Below are 19,458 nucleotides of genomic sequence, written 5' to 3'. Positions count from 1 at the left end.
TGCAAAATGTCTATTTAAACCTCATGATAGATAGAATAAATGTTTTAATATTATTGTGTTTTAACCTATGAAATGTGATAGCGAATGCTAAGAGTCCTCTTTGAGGACGACAATGCCTCTTACATCTAGGGGGTCATTCCCTGATGTGACGAACATTGTATTGAAGCATGAGGTTGAATACATATATAAAAGATGTCTCATTAAACAACGTCTATGTAGATTCTTATTCATAAATCTGAATTCAGCCACACTTATAAATGAGAGGCTATGTGATGATTAGACACTCTCATCTTCTTGTCAACCTATGTCATGCCTCTAGAGTCTTGTTGTGTTCTTTCACCTACACCTTGTATTGTTTTTATAGGTATGAATACTCTAAGAACAGGTTTTAGAAGGACCAAGGAAGAAGTGGCTAATGTGCAAGATCAAGAAAGTGAAGTGCCTCCACTTGAACAAGTTTCTATGGGGGATTAAGTTCTTGATGCTTATCAACCAATGACTGATCCAGATATACGGGCAAACTATCTACCTTGAACCCAAGTCATGACCTCTGAATGTATGACAACCCAAATAAATACAGAGGTTGGACAACGAGTACCTCAACATGCTAAAACAATGACCTTACGTTTGAGAGACTTAACTATAATGAACCCACCTATATTTATCAGGTAAAAGTCGGATGAGGAACCTCAAGATTTAATTGATAAGGTCTATAAGATTCTCTATGCAATGGGTGCGACCTAAATTGAGAAGGTCGGTTTGACAGCCTATCAATTCAAGGATGTGTACCAAAAATGGTATGTTCAATGGAGGGATAATATGTCACAAAGGGGTGGTCCAGTGACTTGGGAGATCCTCAAGAAGGCTTTCCTTGAAAGGTTCTTTCCTAGAGAGATGACGGAAGATAAGGTGGAAGAATTCATCAACCTTCGTCAAGGAGGTATGAGTGTACTCGACAACTCTTTGAAGTTTACTAAGTTGTCGAAGTATTCTCCATCCTTTGTTTCAAACACAAGCGAACAGATGAGTCATTTTCTAGCAGGGGTGTCTGATTACAAGATTAAAGAATGTCAATTTTCTATGCTTCATGATAATATAAATTTACCTCATCTCATGGTTTATGCTCAAAAAGTTAAAGGAACTAGGTGGAGGAGAATGAGTACGGAGGCCAAGAAGTCCAAAGCTTATGAAAGTGGTTCCTCTAACGGATGGCTTTACATCCAATACACGCCTAGATTAAAGAGGAGGTTTTCTAGAAAAGTTCCTACAAAATTTCCCAAGGTTTGTGATGATAGGGTGTCTAACCCTATGTCTCAAATGGGAGGAGGTACTGGTTCATCAAGCAACAAGCTAAATTGTGGGAAGTGTTGCAAGAAGCATTATGGTGATTGGTTAGTTGGGATGGATTACCTTGGGTTTGGCTCGAGTGGCCACAAGGTCAAGGAATGCCTAAATTTTACGAAGCAAGACAAAGGAAGTGGGAAAGATCAAACTAGTTGTTCAAATATGTATGCTCCAAAGAAGAATCGACTTTATACACTCTACTCAAGGGGTGAACAAAAGAGTTCTCCTGATATGGTGACCGGTATGTGACAAGTAGTCTCTATTGATGTCTATGCTTTCTTTGATCCGGGTGCTACATTATATTTTTTAGCCGCCTTAATAGCTAGAAACTTTGACATTTTACCCGATATCCTAAAGGAACCTTTCATGATAACTACCCTGGTAGGTGAGTCGGTAATTGCAATCAAAGTATATAGAAATTTTCCTACAATGTTTCCCAATAGAGTTACTAATGTTGCATTTGTATAACTTGATATGTTCGATTTTAATATTATCTTGGGGATTGATTGGTTGCATGATTTCTTTGATTCCGTTGATTGTAGAACAAGAATTGTCAAGTTCGATTTTCCAAATGAATCCGTTTAAGAACGGAAGGGTGAAAATTCTATTCTTTAGGTCATATCATCTTTTGTCTAAAGGCTTTTAAAATGATCTCAAAAGGGTATTTAAATCATATCATAAGAATCAAAGATTTATCCAACAATTCTCCCATTGAGTTAGACTTTGTAGTAAGAGAATTTTTTAAGGTCCTTCCTAATAATCTTCCTGGAATCACTCCCCAATGGGAAATTTATTTTGGTATTGACATTCTACCGAATGCAAACCCCAATTCAATTTCTCCTTATCGGATGGATCCGACCGAATTGAAAAAGTTGAAGGCTAAACTTAAGGACTTACTAGACAAAGAGTTTATTAGACCTAGTGTTTCTACATGGGGTGCACTGGTGTTATTTGTGAAAAAGAAGGATGAGTCCCTTATAATGTGCATTAATTATTGCCAAGGGAATTTTTGGAGGTCTTTCCTAATGATCTTCTCGAAATACCTTTAGAACGGGAAATTTATTTTAGTATTGACTTACTAACGGATACCAACCCCATTTCAATTCCTCCTTATCGGATTGGTCTGGTCAAAGTAAAAGAGTTGAAGGCTCAACTCAAGAACTTACAAGACAAAGACATCATTAGTCCTACTATTTCTCCATGGTGTTCACGAGTGTTATTTGTGAAAAAGAATGATGTGTCCGTTAGAATGTCCATTGATCATCGCAAACTCAATAATGTTATTATTAAGATCAAGTATCCTCTCCCCCGAATTAATGACCTGTTTGATCAACTTCAACGGGCAACAAAATTTTCTAAGATTTACTTGAGATCAGGGTATCACCAAGTTAGGGTGAGAGGTTAGGATATACCAAAGACGGTATTTCGGAATCGATATATCCACCATGAGTTCTTGGTAATGTCCTTTAGTCTTTCTAATCCCCCGGTGGCTTTTATGGACCTCAAGAATAGGTGTTTTAAAGTTACCTAGATTGATTTAACATTTTATTGATTGATGAAATCTAAGTATATTCAAAAAATAAGGTTGATCAGAGGGATCATTTAAGATTGGTATTACAAGTGCTTAAATATAATCAACTATTTGCCAAGTTTAGAAAATTTGAGTTTCGATTGAGGTCAATGACATTCCTTGGTCATATCATCTCTAGTGAGGGAGTTGAGGTTGATCCAAGGAAAACCGAGATGGTCAAGAATTGGCCTCGGCCATTGACTTCAACCGACATTAGGAGCTTTTTGGGTCTCGCGGTACACTATAGGAGGTTTATGGATGGTTTTACGTCCATTGCAGTTAACTTTACTACTTTGACCCTAAAGAGTGTTAAATTTGAGTGGTCGGAGTCATGTGAAAGAAGCTTCCAAATCATAAAATATTGGCTTACTTCCGCTCCGGTGTTGAAATTTTGAAGGGTACCAAGGGCTTCATTGTATATTATGATGCATCCCGAGTGGGCTTGAGATGTGGCATATGCAACATGGGAATGTAGTAGCCTATGCTTCTAGACAGCTTAAGGTGTATGAGAAGAATTATCAAACTCATGATCTTGACTTAAAAATATTTGCCTTTAAAATATGGAGGCATTACTCTATGATGTTCATGTTTATTTGTATACCGAGCATAAGAGTCTCCCATATGTGTTTAATCAGAAAGATCTAAATCTCCTACAAAGAAGGTGGTTGGAATTATTGAATGCTTACAACACGAGTGTTCTTTACCAACCTAGAAAATTGATGCCTCCGTTAATGAAGACTTAGAAAATAGTTGAAGGTTTCATTTGGTAAAGTCTTTGACCAAAACCACGGATGTGCAGCACGGAGGCCACACTGCCTGTTGACTGACCTATGGCTCGTCAGTCAGGGTCTTGTAGGTCAGGTATTTGTTTGGCTATGTTGTTTTATTTAATTCATTTCATTAATCAAAAGTTTATTTAGTTAATTAAGGGTTAAGGGAGGTTCAATTAATTTAATTAAGGTCCACTACACAAAGACTTAGCCTAATTAAACTAGACCTAACTCTCGTAATTCACCAAACCCATTTGTTCTTCCTTGTTTTTTCTTTCTCTTTCCCAAAGAAACTCCATTGAATACTAATAAAAGGGGGGTTATAGGGATTATAAATATCAAGTTTTCTCTATGAAACTTAATTATGAGTATATTATGATGTATTTTGATCCAATTATGCTAGTTCTATATTAATTAACCTACGTTTTGAAGTAAATCACGAATTTGATCTAAGTCCCAAACCCTAGGCTACAAACTAATGATGAAAATTGCTTGGTAGTGATTCACTTGACTTCATTATTGCGATAATTACTATTGATTGATGATATTAAACCCATTTTTTGGCTGAATTGGATTATTGATGGTTAGATTATGATTATAGCTAGTGAAGAAGATTGTGGAAGTTTTATTATTTGAATTTCAGACTTCAATCATGATCTCTTGTGTTTAGTGATGAAGTTATCTTTAAGTATACCTAATGATAATATTGAGTTGGTTTTGTATGATGTCGAAATAAAATGTCTTGAATTATGTGTTTGTGAGATTACGCTTAATATGTATTGATATATGTTTGGTGGTGAAGTACCTATTGGCCTTACTATGATATAATGAACCTAATGTGTTAATCTCACCTATGAGGGTTATAATGAAGGGGTTCTCATGCAATTCATATTGATATATGACTATGATTATACAAGGTATAGACCCCATTACCTAAACATAGTTATGATTAATTAATGAAAGATATTTCAAAAGGGATTCTAGCTTATGACAGAGTGAGGAGTGTCCCTTCCCACATAAGTAAGGTAGGATCACTAATGAGCTCGTGAGATTTGAGACAACAACGCATGTAGCATAAAGAGGGTCCAAAATTATATCTCCTAGTTTTTGAACTATGTTTCCACCATAGGAATACTAACTAGTTGATCCGCGTAGATGTTATGTTCATGTTATTGATCTACCTTGGAAAGTAGTCCACCTTTCTTCCATGTAGCGTTCCATAATAATGTATTCCACATTGGCTCATGTGGTCTAACTAGGTTAAGACAAGATGTTCCCGTAAGTAAAATAATGTTATAAAGTAGACTCTAACTAGGATTACATGAAGGGTTTGACTTAATCTAGGTAGGGGAATGGGATTCTACCTATATATTGAACTATTAAGCCTTGAAAGGAATCTTTGAATGATGTTCTTATTGAGTATATGATTATAAATGGAAATGATATGTATATGTTGATCTTACATGTTAATGACATTATTTGATGTTGATTTCACATATCAAAATGTGGTTGGTCTCTTTTCTTATAGTATGATGATATTTACTATTAATGATATAGTATGTGAAATTTGGTATTGCTTATGGTTCTTGTTGACTTTACTTGGTTGAGTAAGGTTACATGGTTGTGCTTGTCTATTGCACTAGTTGATTTCATAGGGGTATATGTGCGATGGTCATGTTCGGTTATGATGTTATGAACTCTTATACATGCCTGTTGATATTATGACTTGATGATAGAGTTGTCATGTCATGTGCTCAGTAATGTTGATATACATGTTGTCTTCATTAGACTTAATAGTGTTTGTCTTGTGATGTACATGGTATTGACTTGATTAATATGGACTATTGACTTGTATTTCTTCCTGATTGTGCATAAGGCTTTTTCAAAGTAAATTAGCATATTTTAATGAAATGTCCCTTTCAAGCATGATTTGTACATTATATGTGTATATGGTCCTATACTTAGTACAAGTGATGTGCTAACATTGTGTCTCTCCTCCCCTCCCTCCCCCAACATTTTAGGTTTCGATCATTGAAGGGTTTGTGATGACATTTGAAGAAGACTTGGATCCTCATCCTCCAAATGTGGTAGGTCCTCACCAATTTGTGGACAATGCAACTTTCTAGCATTGGATGTTAATTAGTCTTACACTTTGTTCATTATCTTTCATTTGAGTACTAAATATTGTATAGCCTATATGTGGATTTATTGGTTTCTATGCCCAATTGTTATACTCTTGTTTAGATGGTTTAATATGAGACATCCATTTTAAGACTATGTTATGTACCTTATATATTTGACTTAAAAGTAGAAGACTGTGTATTCTTATTGAATGAAGGGTCTCTGTATACTTGATATGAATTTATATTATGTGTATGGGAGAGGTATATGTAAACCTAATGATAGATAGAAGAAATGTCTTAATTGTTCTACATTTTTAACTTATGAAATGTGATGAAGAATTCTAAGAGGATAGTATGCCTATATGAGGCCTCTGTTGTAATGAAGTATGGGTTACGACCTATGTTCAACTCGTTTTAGATATTTTAAAATGAAAAAAATCCAAGACAGTCATATGAGTCTATATTTCTATATTATAGATGTGAAATAAAAGTAGAAGCCTCTGTATTGCTTCCTACACAAAAGGTCTATGTATACTCGATATGGATATATTATGTGTAAAAGAGAGGTCTAAGTAAACCTCATGAATTAATGTATATCAAAGGTTCTAAATTTTCCCCCAATTTAAACAATGAGATGTAATGAGGAATGCTAAAAGGTTAGTCTTAGTCTTCTTCGAGGACAACGACACAGGTTACATCTAGGGGCTGCTCCCCGGATGTGAAGAACATTGTATCAGATAACAAGGTTGAGTATCTTTAGGATTGTTGTTTCATTAAATCAAGCCTAAGGCTGTTCTTATTCATAATTGTGAACCACTCAACATTTATGACTGAGAAGCTATATGATTCCAAAGAAATTTTCATTTTTTTGGAAATCCAAAGTTGTGCCTCTAGAGTGTACTTCATGTGTGCTTTCACCTATACCTTTTATTGTGGTTATAGATACCTATGAATACTCAAAGGGAAGCTGCACGAAGACTTGATGAATATGTAACACCTTGAAAATCCAAGACTCATTGTAAAGCCTAACATAGGTGTCATAATTTTTACACACTATTCTAAGTCCATTTTTAATGAATATAGGTTATTTACAAGGTTTAAGAACCAAAACGTCCAAAACGTCCGGGAAGTTGGTTGCAAGGGTTGTTAGTGCGCCTTAGAAGTTTTGACTAACTTTTAGGAGTTGGAAATGTACGAAATGAGGTTGAAAGGTAGCTAATGGGTTTTTGAGTTGTTCCATGGTTGAAACGTTTGGGTATTACTCATCAAAGACAAACAAAGGGACCTGGAGGAGAACCCATGTAGTTTTATGCAGCACTACCTCACAATGTGCATCGATAAGAGAGAAGATGGCCCGTGTGTGGATCGACGGGGCATCGATGCAACCGTCGTCCCACACATACGGTGGTGAAGAAGGTCCCTTCACATGCAGTCTCTGGACTCATCGAGGGAGTGCATAGGTGTAAGCATCGGTCCGTGTGTGGATCGATGAGGCGTCAATTTCATCGTCATCCTACACATAAGAAAAATTAAAAAGGCCCTGCTTGCACCTGTCTCTCACCAAACTTACGGATGTGCAACACGGATCGTAGATAGTGCAACGGTCCGTCGATCGGGGTCTCGCCGATGAGGTCTACAAATTTTTGCACGTTGTAAATAAATTCATTTAATTAATCAAATGGTTTAGAGGTAATTGGGGATTAAAGGATGATTATTTAAGTTGACTTAGTTCGACTATAAATAACCTCAACCCAAATTAACCTAAAAACAACTCTCAAAATAAACTATCTGTATTCTATCTTATTTCTCTCTCTACATGAACTCATTATTTGAAAGCTAGCAAGAACTAGAATTTGGGGCCTTGAAAGGGACGAATTCACCATCAAGTTTTTGACAAATAATTAAGGTATGGGTTCTATTCACCTTTGAGATCCTTTCTTGAAAGGGTTCCTTCATAATAGATTTCAAAAAGTTGAGTTTTCTTATGAGTTTCATCCAATTACGAAATTGAAGTTATGGTTTGAGTTGTTATTGAATTCTTAGGGTTATATTGAGTTTATCAACATGTTATTTAACTTGTTTATGGTTATTGTTGATGGATTGGTCTAAATTGAAGAATATGATTCTCTAACCCTTACCCTAGGTAGTGATCTTGACATATATTGTATAGTGATCATTAAATTGAGTTGGTTGTTCATTTGGTTACTATCCTATAGTGCTATTATGATTAAATTAAGATTAATTATAGGCCTATCATTCTAGTTATTGAGATGTTATTTAGGTTATGAATTATAATATGAAATTAGCCTATGTACATTGTCTCAAGTTGTGATCTAATGATAAATTGTGTTATAGAGATGCAATTTGATTTGTTAGTCTATCGGTTATCATTGTGTGATGATAGTACTCCCCAAGTTGGGTTGAGTTATGGGTTCATGGGAAAACCTTGAGGATAGACTTTGAGGAATACTTGGTAAGCCTTAGAATCTCTATCTTTACTTCGAATTATGATTTATTTTTGTTAAGTCATGATATTACATTTTGAGTATGCCTTATATTAGAATTATAGGGTTATATGATGTTGAATTTAAATGTATTTACTATTTTGTGAGGTTTATTAAGGTGTATGTTCTATAAGGATAGTGGAAACTATCAATGTGCCTTAATATGTTATGGGATGCTAAAATGTTAACTTCACTTATAAGAATTGTGCTGAAAGGACTTATACTCATACAATTCTTATTGAGCTATTGCTGATGATGATTATACAACGGGTAAAACCTATGGCCTAAATTAATTTGTCATTGATAATTAAAGGCTTAAAGACATTTGAAAAATAAAAGGGACTCTAGCTTAGCACCAAGTGAACTAGATAGAGAAGCGTCCCTTCCTACATAGGGAAGGTAGGAGCACTACATTACTCTTACCATTGAGGAGACTATAATGCACGGCGCATAAAGAGGGTCCCAACTAAATCTGCTAGTTCTTGAACTATGTTGCACACATAGGAATACTAGCTAGTCGATCGAAGTAGTTGCTATGTTTCATGTTTTTGTACTACCTTGGCAAGTAATCCTCCTACTTTCGGTGTAGGGTTTTATGTCACCTAATTCCACACTAGCTCATGTGGTCTATATAGATTAGGGAATGATGTTCCTAAAAGTTAAAATAAATTAAAGGACTTGAACTCTAACTTGGATAACCTAAGGGGTCTAGCTTAGTCTAGGTAGGGTATGGGTTATTACCTAGACTTTGCTCTAGCAAGCCTTGGGGAATTTTTTTGGAGGAGGTTCTTATATATGATGTGTATATATAGACCATGTGACATTGTTAATACTATATGTTGATTAGTCCATTTATAAGTATTCCTTGGATTATAATGATAATTTGTGATGAAATGCTAGTCTAAATGCATTGATATGTAAAGTTGGACATTGGTCATGTTTTGTTGTTGAGGATCCTTGATTAAGTAGGTTATTGGGATTTTCTTGGTCATTGCACTTGCTTACTTGATAAGGACTTCTGAGTAGTTGTCTTGTTTATTATGATATGTTTAACTCTTATTCATTCTTGTGATATTATTTCTTGATGTTAGGGTTGTAGTAAATCTTGGTTGCAAGTGTGTTGGGATAAGTATTACTTGTATGATAGCAAGTATGTCGGTTGGTTGATATAACTTTTTGGACTTTGCATTAAGTCCCTAAAGTTGTAAAATTCATGTTTTGATAAAAAGTCCCTTTTTACATGTTTTTCTTGTTTATATTCATACGATATCATACTTAGTAAATGTGGAGTACTAACCCCATTTTATTTACTTTTTTCCAAACCTTTTTTATTTTTGAGTCGTTGAAGAGTTTTGGGAGGAGTCATTATTGAAGGCTTGGATTCTTCCTTTCATCCAAGTAGGGTAGGTCCTCAACTCTCGAGGGCAATGTAATCTTCTAGCTTTGGATTTTGTTATGAGCTTATTGACTTTATCATTCCTTTCCTTTTTATTTGAATATTGTACTTTTGTACGACCTATACATGGTCTTGTTGAATTAATGTAAGGGTTATGCCCATATTGTGATATTCATTCAAATGGTATGAGATGAGCAATCACTAAGACTATTTCTATATTTTAATATATGTATGCGCAATAAAAGTAGAAGGCTATGTAACCTTCCTATATGAAGGTTCTATGTATACTTGATATGAATATATATTATGTGTATGTAGAGGACTATGTAAACCTCTAAGTAGAGATAATGAATGTTTTAAATTCTTCCGCATTTTCCAACCTATGAATGTAAAGATATCAATCTAAGAGACTAGTCTTAGTACTTCAAAAGGACGACAACGCTAGTTATGTCTAAGGGGTAAACCCGGATGTGACAGAAGATATTGCTAATACGGGAGTTCCTCCCGGTTGAAATGAAGATCTTCCTATTGAAGAAGTTACTAATGATGATTAAGCTCCGGCCAATCCTCCAGCCTTGTTTGATGGGGACGTAAGGGCATCCCTTCTCCAAATGACCCTAGGCATTACTACTCAAGCACAAACAGTCACTACTAAAGATCAAGCCATGAAGGCCCTAGCTGATTGGGAGGTTGTATCCTTACGAAACTAACATGTTAGTACAATGGCCTCCCGCTTGAGGGATTCCACATGGATGAATCCCGTACATTCTATGGGTCCAAGGTGGAGGAATATCCCCAAGAGTTCATTAATAAAAAAATCCTCTATTCTATGTGGTTGACTACTAGTGATAATTCCGAGTTATCCACCTACCTACTCAAGGACGTGGCCCAAACATGGTACATCCAATAAAGAGACAATATGTCGTTAAGGGGTGGTCTATTGATATTGGAGATTATAAAGAAGGATTTTCTTGATATATTCTGTCTAGGGAAAAGAGGGAAGCTAAGATAGAAGAGAGCTCTCCCTATGTGGTTAGTAGTATGTACAAGTCTTTACTATTGATGTATATGCTTTAGATGACCCGGGTTCTACATTATGTTTTGTTAATCCCTCTATAGCTAGTACGCTTTATATTTCGCTTGATATTCTAAATGAACCTTTTATGGTATCCACTCCGGTGCGTGAATTTGTTTGCTGCAAAAAGGGTAAATAGAGATTGACCTATAATGTCGTCTAATTGAGTTACTCATGGTGAATTGGTAGAACTTGATGTGGTAAATTTTGATGTCACTTTGGGAATGGATTAGTTGCATGATTGTTTTTTTCAATAGAATGTAGAACAAGAATTGTCAAGTTCAATTTTCCAATTGAACCCGTCTAAAAGTGGAATGGGGAAAATTCTATTCCTAGAGGTCGTTTCATTTTTTGCCTAGAAGCTTGAAAAATGATCTCTGAAGGGTGTTTATACCACCTTGTGAGAGTCAAAGATTTAGACTCTGCAGTTCCTCCCATTAAGTCGGTCCCCTTAGTGAGGGAATTTCTATTGGTCTTCCCTAATGATCTTCTTTAAATTCCTCCCGAATGAGAAATTGATATTGGTATTAACTTGCTACAGCATACTAACCCCATTTTTATTCCTCCTTATCAAATGGATCCAGCCAAATTGAAAGAGTTTAATACTCATCTCAAAGAGTTACTAAATAAATTATTTATTAGACCTAGTTTTTCTCTATGGGGTCCTTCGATATTGTTTGTGAAGAAGGATGGGTCCCTTATAATGTGCATTGATTATCTCCAAATAAATAAAGTCAATATTAAGAACAAGAATCCTCTTCCTCGGATTAACGACTTATTTGATCAACTTCAAGGGATCCGCTACTTTTATAAGATTGAGTTGAGATAGTGGTATCACAACAATAGGGTCAGATATGAGGATATACCAAAAATGTAATTTGATCCCTTATATGGATACTATGAGTTCTTCTTAATGTCATTTGGTCTCACTAATGCCTCGATGCCGTTTATGGACTTCATGAGTATGGTTTTTTGTAAGTGGAGTTGTCGGCATTAATTGATGAATTGTGAAACAATGTGGCCTCGTCGTCATTACTTTTTGTATTATGGCTTTATCAAGGTATAACTTGAATATGTTGAAAGTATCAATGTCAAGATGACTTATGTGTTTATTTGGAGTTAAAGCATGAGTATTTCTAGTTGATGATGTGTGTTTATTAGACTATAGTATAGTCATTATGTGGATTATTTGATGTTGAAATATGATTTTTCTTGATATATTGTATGATACTTGTGATAATTATATTGATGATACTATAGTACTGAGTAGGATGACTTATAGAAGATGTTGGTTATACCTTTGTGCTTCTTCAATAATATATATATGTGAAATATGTGTGTGTCTTGTTTTGGTAGATTTGTGTCCCTTGATACATGTACAATAGGAATATGAGTTCTTGACTTAATATGCTAAAGCTTTTTAGTCTTCAATGTGTGATTGATATGTTACCTTGAACATTGTAAAGAAGGTCCTTTCTGTGGAACCTTCAACCCTGTTTGAAGGTTATAATATCCTTGAAGTTGAAAGCCATAATGGTATCCTTCTTGTGTTAATGGTTGACTTATGTTTTATTATCTCGAACGACATGAAATAATCCTTAGGAAAGTCATTGAGCTATCCTCTTAGCCATTATAGGTACCCTTAGTGGACCCTCTTTGGTAAGGTGTAATTTGATTTTGTTGTGAACTAGATATGAAACTTCTTAATGTACTCTTTCATTGAAATACTATATAAGAACAAAAGCTAGCATCGTGTGAGTATGGTTCGGAAGTACCTCTAGTTAAGGGTGAGGCTAGAGTATAAAGAAACCCTGCACATTCCTTAACTATGTGTCTATATGGGATGTGTCCTAGTTCTACCATTGAATGTAGAATAACCCTCAATCGGGTTCGGTTCATGACTTTGGATTCCATGCTTAGCTAGTATGGTCTATGTCGGTTGTTGCCTATTCTAATCAAATGGGATATCTTTTGGTATATGAGAAGTTCTATGAAGTTTAAGTGATTTTATAGGATTCTATCTAGACATTGCACAATTCGGCTTTGAAAATGTTAGTTAGTGAGTCCCTAGGTCTTCTTTAAGACCGATACTTGAATGTCCTTATGTGATGAATATTTGTTAATGAAATAGTAAAGATAATTACTAATGTTGGAAACTATGTTAATGAATGAGTACTTAGTTACTGTAGTTTATAGGTTTCTTTATTAACATATGAAGAGGGCGTAGGAATGGTAACTTCATGTCCTACCTAGGGAAGTCTTAAGAATAACTCTAGATAGGGAAAGAAAATTGATAAAGTAGTCATGATCTAAACATAGGTACTCTTAACAATTATTTAGGTAATCTTGGACAAAGGGTATAGGCATTCTATTCTTGAATTACATAAGTAAGTCTTTTGATAATCTATAGGAGGATAATGCAATATTATATATACCTATGTGTTATTGTGTCTAGTGATAGTAGTCTTATCTTAGGTAGTCTAAAAGATCTCTTAGGTGTGCGTGCATAGATTTTATGGGCAGTCGCTTCATTACTCACAAAAGTGAGCCTTATAAGATAACCTTTGGTAGTAGGATCTCATGTTTGTGTGTTTTTCATGTTTTATTCATTCTATATTTTAAGGTGTAAGTTTTACTTGTACTTATAGTGAGGTAATAGTGAAGTTCACTATAATGTTACTGTAAGATGTGATAAAATGATATTAACTTCATATGACATGTATTGTCTTCTAAATTTGATTTTTGGTGCTTCAATATGGTTCTTATACTTTTGATATGATGTTCTAATAAAAAAGAGCACATTTCTCGTAAATGTGCGTTTGTCATGATTTTATGCATTATGCCATATTTAGTACATGCATTGTACTAATTCCATACATTTGTTATATCTAAAGGTGTAGGTGGAAAGCGTCTTGAAGCGAAGCATGAAAGCTTGTACTCTTTAAAGCATGTTGAAGTATGTCCTCACTTCACTCGAGGGCATAACTATTTTTAGACTTCTTTAATTCAAAGTATTTTAAGAAAATAAGTATTTCAATATTCGTATTGTATGGGCCATGTCCGAAACATTCTTGAGTCTAAGATTGCCATATGCTTAGACTTAGTATTCTCCTATGATTTTAATACAAAAGAATTTATAATATATTTCGTGTGAAATTTTTTAATTCCACACTATTTTTCATATATGTATGCAATGAATGATGTCAAAGAACATGTACTATATCTGTGAGAGGTCAAGTGTGTTGCATCGCACTCTGAGAGTAGCATACCTGCTAGGGTGTGCTCTCGGGATATCACGATGAGTCTTACGATGTATTATGATAAAGAGTATAATGGAATGAGTAGGGTGAATTATATTATACTTTGTTGTCCCTATGTGCTACATGAATGTGATTGCACATGTGATAAGATGAATTATGTGAGTCTATTCCTTGTAGACCAACGTCCCTCTACTTTATACATGAAATAAGAATATGACTCTTTACTTAGTAGGCTAAAGCACCTTTGTCATGAATGTATATGTATAATTTTAATATAATCTTTAACATAGTTAAGATGGTCATTTATATGGAACCTTAAAAATAGATAGAAGGTTCTAATATCATTGAAGTCGAAAGACTTAATGGTATCCTTCTTGTGTGAATGATGGACTTGGGTTTTTTTAGATAGAACGACATGAAATTATCCTTAGTAAAGTCATGAAGCTATCCTATTAAACCATTGTGTGGCATTCCTAATGGACCCCCTTTTGTGAGGTGTATTATGATTTGGTTATGAATTCTATATGCTACCTATTCATATCCTCCTTGATTAAATTAATGTATTAGAACAAAGGCTAGGACCGAGTGAGTATGCATGGGTGTTACATTTCTTAAGATAATAATATAATACAAAGAAACCCTTAATATTCCTTACCAATGTGCCAACATGGGATGTGTTCCAGTTCTACCCTTAGCAAGTGAAACACCCTCCATCGAAAGTAGGGTAGTCTCCAGATTCGATGACTAGATAGTATGATCTAAGTTAGTTATTGCCTACTCTCATCATGTGGGATACATGTTAGTATTGTAAAAGTACTACAATGTTTTGGTAGTGGAATGGGACACTATCTAGACTTTGCAAGAGTAGGCTTTGAAGATATTAATTTGTAGGTTCCCTAGGTATTCTCCAAAACTATTATATGAAGCCTCTAATTGTTGAATGTTTGTAAATGGTTTAATGAACATTATAACTTAAGTTAATGGTATGTTAATGAAAAAGTACATATTTGTAGTAGCTTTAAGGATTGCTTAGGTAGACTTGGAGAGGGTGTATGGGTGGTCTCTTCATGTCTTACTTAAGTGAGATATAGAGTAATTCTACATACGTAGTTTAAATGATGAAATGGGAATAATCTTATCTTAGGTACGTACTCATTAGATCACTTTAGTGTGTGTGAAGGGGTTGTATGGTCTACCACTTCATATCCACTCAAGTGAGCCTTTGAATAACCTTTCGTATGAGGGTCTCACATTTATGTGTTTTGAAATGATATTGATGCTATATTGTGGAATATGACTTATATATGCTTATGATGACTTGTAAGTGACTATTATACGTGTCTTATGAAGTTTTCTCTAAAAATGGCATGCTTTTATTCAAATGTCCTTTTAGCATGGTTTTACTTGCATGTAACCATACTTACTTAATTCTAAGGTACTAAATATTTTTTCTGATCTCTAATGATATACATGGAATTTTGGGAGGAGTCTTTGGAGTAAAGCTTAAATAGTAGCATTCATAAAATGAAAGTTGTAGTATGTCATCTGCTGATTTGAGGATATAATTTTGTTTATTTTTCTTTGTTAAAGACATTGTAATAGACTTAGATATTTCCATATGTTAATGTATGGGCCTTGTCACAAGATATTCATGTGTCTTAGATGACATTGAGATTTAGTAATTCCTATGATTTTCTATAAGAGATATTTTGATGTATTTTTCGATTGTGCAAAAAGTTTCCATTCCACACGACTTTTAAGACATGTATGCAATGAATGATGTAAATGGGCTCGTACAATACCTATGAGAGGTCTAGTATATTGTTCCACGATTTTAGAATACCATTTCTTCTATAGTATTCTCTTTTGTCATGACACGTTGGGTGTGATTTAGCAAATATGAGTTCATATTCATATTGAGTGTTGATTGTTGATACGTTAGATGTATTTTAATTGTGATTTCACCTAGTCGTTATGTATTAGTCTAATGGTATTGTAATTGCAAATACAAACTCCCATATGTTTTTTGATTGCTTTAGAGAGATGTCATTAGAAAAAGATCGCTAAACTAGTGGCCTTAGGATGGGTCAATATGAAATACAGCCCGAGAGGGTGAGCCCTAGTGGTAATACTCCGGAAATCTAAGACCTAATCTAGATCTTATGTTGAACAATGTCTTGGAAAACTATTTAAAGACCTAAAATAATATATATAAATCTTATGTGTCCCATGGCATGTTTTATGGGGTTTTATCAGCGAGAAATAACTGAAATTTCGTAAAAAAGTACTAAGTATGTATTAGAAGATGTTAGTATAAAAACATGTAGGTATGAATCTACAAGAACTACCCTACAGGTCCTTGAGAAAGACCTTTTCTAAATGACCAAAAGCTGTCAAATGGCAGAGACTAGCTATGAGAAAGGCAACGAGCCGTCATCTGATCAACGAGGAAAAGATTGATCCTTAGTTAAAGCCTCATAAATTTTAAAAAATTCTAAAAAAATAGGTCTCTGACACTAACCATAGATGTGCTTTACAGTGGCGTAGACTGACCTATGGACCGTAGGTCAAGATCTTATAAATCAGGTCTAGTTATCCTGTCCAATTTTAGTTGAAGTCATTTCATTACTTATTTGCTTAGATTGTTAATTAAGTGTTAGGGGGTGTCTAATAAAGGAAATTAAAGGACTATATAAAGACCTAACACTCTTTTATCTAACCTAACACAGTTCAACTCCCAAACTGAAAATCCTCTTCGTTCTCTCGACTTTCTTTATCTATTTCCTAAGATTCCATTGAATATCAAAGATAACAAGGGCTACAATAATCAATTTTCTATACATAAATCTTCATTTATATAAAATGTATGGAAGATCTTTACCTTTGGGACTCCATTCCCGAAAGGGTTTTTCAAATTTGATTTGCAAATGTTGATAAGAACGTAAATTTCATTCTTAATCCAAAATCGATCTTTTAAATTTTATTCTTCTTATTTTTTATTATGTACATAACTTTATTATTTATTGGTTAATTATGGTAGTTTTTCATGTTAGACCCTAGTTCTATAGAAGAGATCATGAATTGACACTATTTCCCTAACCCTAGGTTACTAATTGATGATAAAATGAATGGTGATGATGTAATTGACTTAGTCATTGTATTAATTACTATTATATGATTTTATTAAGTCTATTAATGTATTAACATTGTTTGTTAATGGTAAGATCATAGAAGAAGGCTTGTGAAGGTAATTGGTATGACCTATGATCTTAAATCCTTACTTCAATTGTGATGTCTTGTACTTGATGATTATGTTCGATTGAAGTATTTATTGTTATTAGAATAGGAAGGTGATGTTATGATGAATTTAATTAAAATATGTTGTTTATATATATTGTGAGATTATGATTACTGTATAATGATATAAGGTTGATTGTGAACCATTTATGTGTCTTACTATGACATAATGATGAAAATGTGTTAATATCACATGTGAGGGTTGTATTAAAAGGAAGTTCAAATGAAATTCCTAATGAGTTAATGATTGTGATATATAATAGGTTATTCTTTTATGACCTATAATAAGCTATGATGATTAATAAAGACTTAAAGACATTTAAAAAAAGGGACTCTAGCTTAGAACAGAGTGCAGTAGATATGAGAGGTAACCCATTACAATGTGGGATGGTAGGTTCACAATTATTCTCATGAGATAGAGATAACAATTCAATTGTGCGTAAAGAGGGTCTCAAGCATGTCGCCTAGTTCATGAACTATCTTTCCCCTAAAGGAATACTAGTTAGGGGATCAACCTAGAATTGTATGTTCATGTTATGTACTACATTAGCGAGTAGACCACCCTCTTTCAGTGTAGTGTTTCATGACACCAGATTCCACATTTAGCTCATGTGGTCTATGTCGATTAATATAACTGTTCCCAACTTTAAATTGAAATAATAAAGTTAACACTTACTAGGATGACCTAAGGAGTTTGACTAACTCTCAGTAGGAGCGTGGGACTCTGCTTATGTAATACCTCAAAAATGACTTAGGTGAAGATATATCCTAACATGTTTTTCATGAGGGTTTAAGGTTCTAAAATGGTTTGTAATGTGCATTGAGGCATTGTCTAAAGATTTAGGTGCATTGGAAGTCAAACGTCAAGGGACGACTAAGACGTTCGACGACTAAGTAACCTATGAGACTCATGGGTAGTTATGTTCCTATATGTGTGTTTCATGAGTTACATAGGTCCTTATATGTGTTATTATTGTTTTTATAGGCAGTGTGCCATGTTTCATGCAGTTTGGAGGTCAAAATCAAAGAACACCTATGCGTTCAAAAGGTTTTCCTTGAAACGACCTTGTGTGTCTTGACATGTTTTCTCAAGTATGCATGTTTGTTTTGGATGAAATTGATATGGGAGGTCTTTAAATGTTATATAAAAATATTTGGGATGTACACGTCCGAGAAAACATTACCAAGGACAAACCGAGAGTCCTTGAGGAAGGACCCTTACTTTAACCAAAGGCTGTCAAGACCAGCCCCAATCGACTGAGGTAAACGAATGCTCGTTGGAAAATCGACGCCCCATCAATGGGATTCTTTGGTGAATACTTAGACTAGAGATATAAAGCTCCAAATTTCCAGTCTCAGTCCCAAACGACGGCCAGATAGGATGGTCCGTTTGTGGACTAACGGTATCTGTGTCCAAGTTATTGGTGGACTGTTTTTCTCACTGTTAAGTTTAACGGTGAATCGGTAAATTCATCCAACATCAAAATAAGTGTTTAGGCAGTTACTTAGGGATAATTTAGGTATTTTATGTTGGTTTATAAGTCCTACATACCCAGATGAATTCACTCTTTCTAATCAATACCCCAACGATCTCTTAGAAATTCTGTAGAACCCCATAGAAGCCAAAACTAAAGAAAGAACTTGGATTGGATATTGGATTTGTGATTATTCATAATTTTAATGGGATAACAACATTGAGGTTTGGTTTTTTATCCTTTAAACTATGTCATCACGGAGCCCAACATTCAAAGAGATTTCTAAAATGTTCTAAAGATGAACTTGTCCAATTTTATGATATATCCATGGGTTCATGCGGTAAAGGTTTGAAATCTTTATATATTTATTATTTTGATGTTTAATGAGATTATTTTAACTAAATTAACGTATGAATCCATGTAATCCATGAACCCTTGTTTTTGACTACTAATTGGGTTAATTGAGATTGATGTAATGCTTATGAATTCTAGTGTAGTTTTCTATGGGCTATTGAATGATGTAAGAATTTTATCCAATTGTTTTATAGGTTTTATTATATTGATAAATCAATATTGAATTTACTTACCTTCATTGAGAATTAATGTTTTTGTATTGAAATGATCTTTATGGCCATAGATAAAGG

At 34.3% G+C, this 19,458-nt stretch overlaps 1 protein-coding gene across 1 annotated transcript; it reads left to right on the top strand.

Moving 5' to 3' along the window:
• The first annotated feature begins 819 nt into the window (after positions 1-819).
• LOC138338512 (uncharacterized) lies at positions 820-1,593 on the top strand. Its single transcript, XM_069289477.1, has one exon. The coding sequence runs from the start codon at positions 820-822 to the stop codon at positions 1,591-1,593; it is 774 nt and encodes a 257-aa protein (XP_069145578.1).
• Positions 1,594-19,458: the final 17,865 nt, after the last annotated feature.

The sequence above is a fragment of the Solanum lycopersicum genome, chromosome 9 (genome assembly GCF_036512215.1).
Source record: "Solanum lycopersicum chromosome 9, SLM_r2.1".
In the NCBI taxonomy this organism is placed as follows: domain Eukaryota; kingdom Viridiplantae; phylum Streptophyta; class Magnoliopsida; order Solanales; family Solanaceae; genus Solanum; species Solanum lycopersicum.
This window is presented reverse-complemented; position numbering and strand designations above follow the sequence as displayed.

Excerpts from the sequence above, each read along its gene's own strand:
- LOC138338512 (XM_069289477.1), top strand. The coding sequence starts at position 820 with ATGTCACAAAGGGGTGGTCCAGTGACTTGGGAGATCCTCAAGAAGGCT.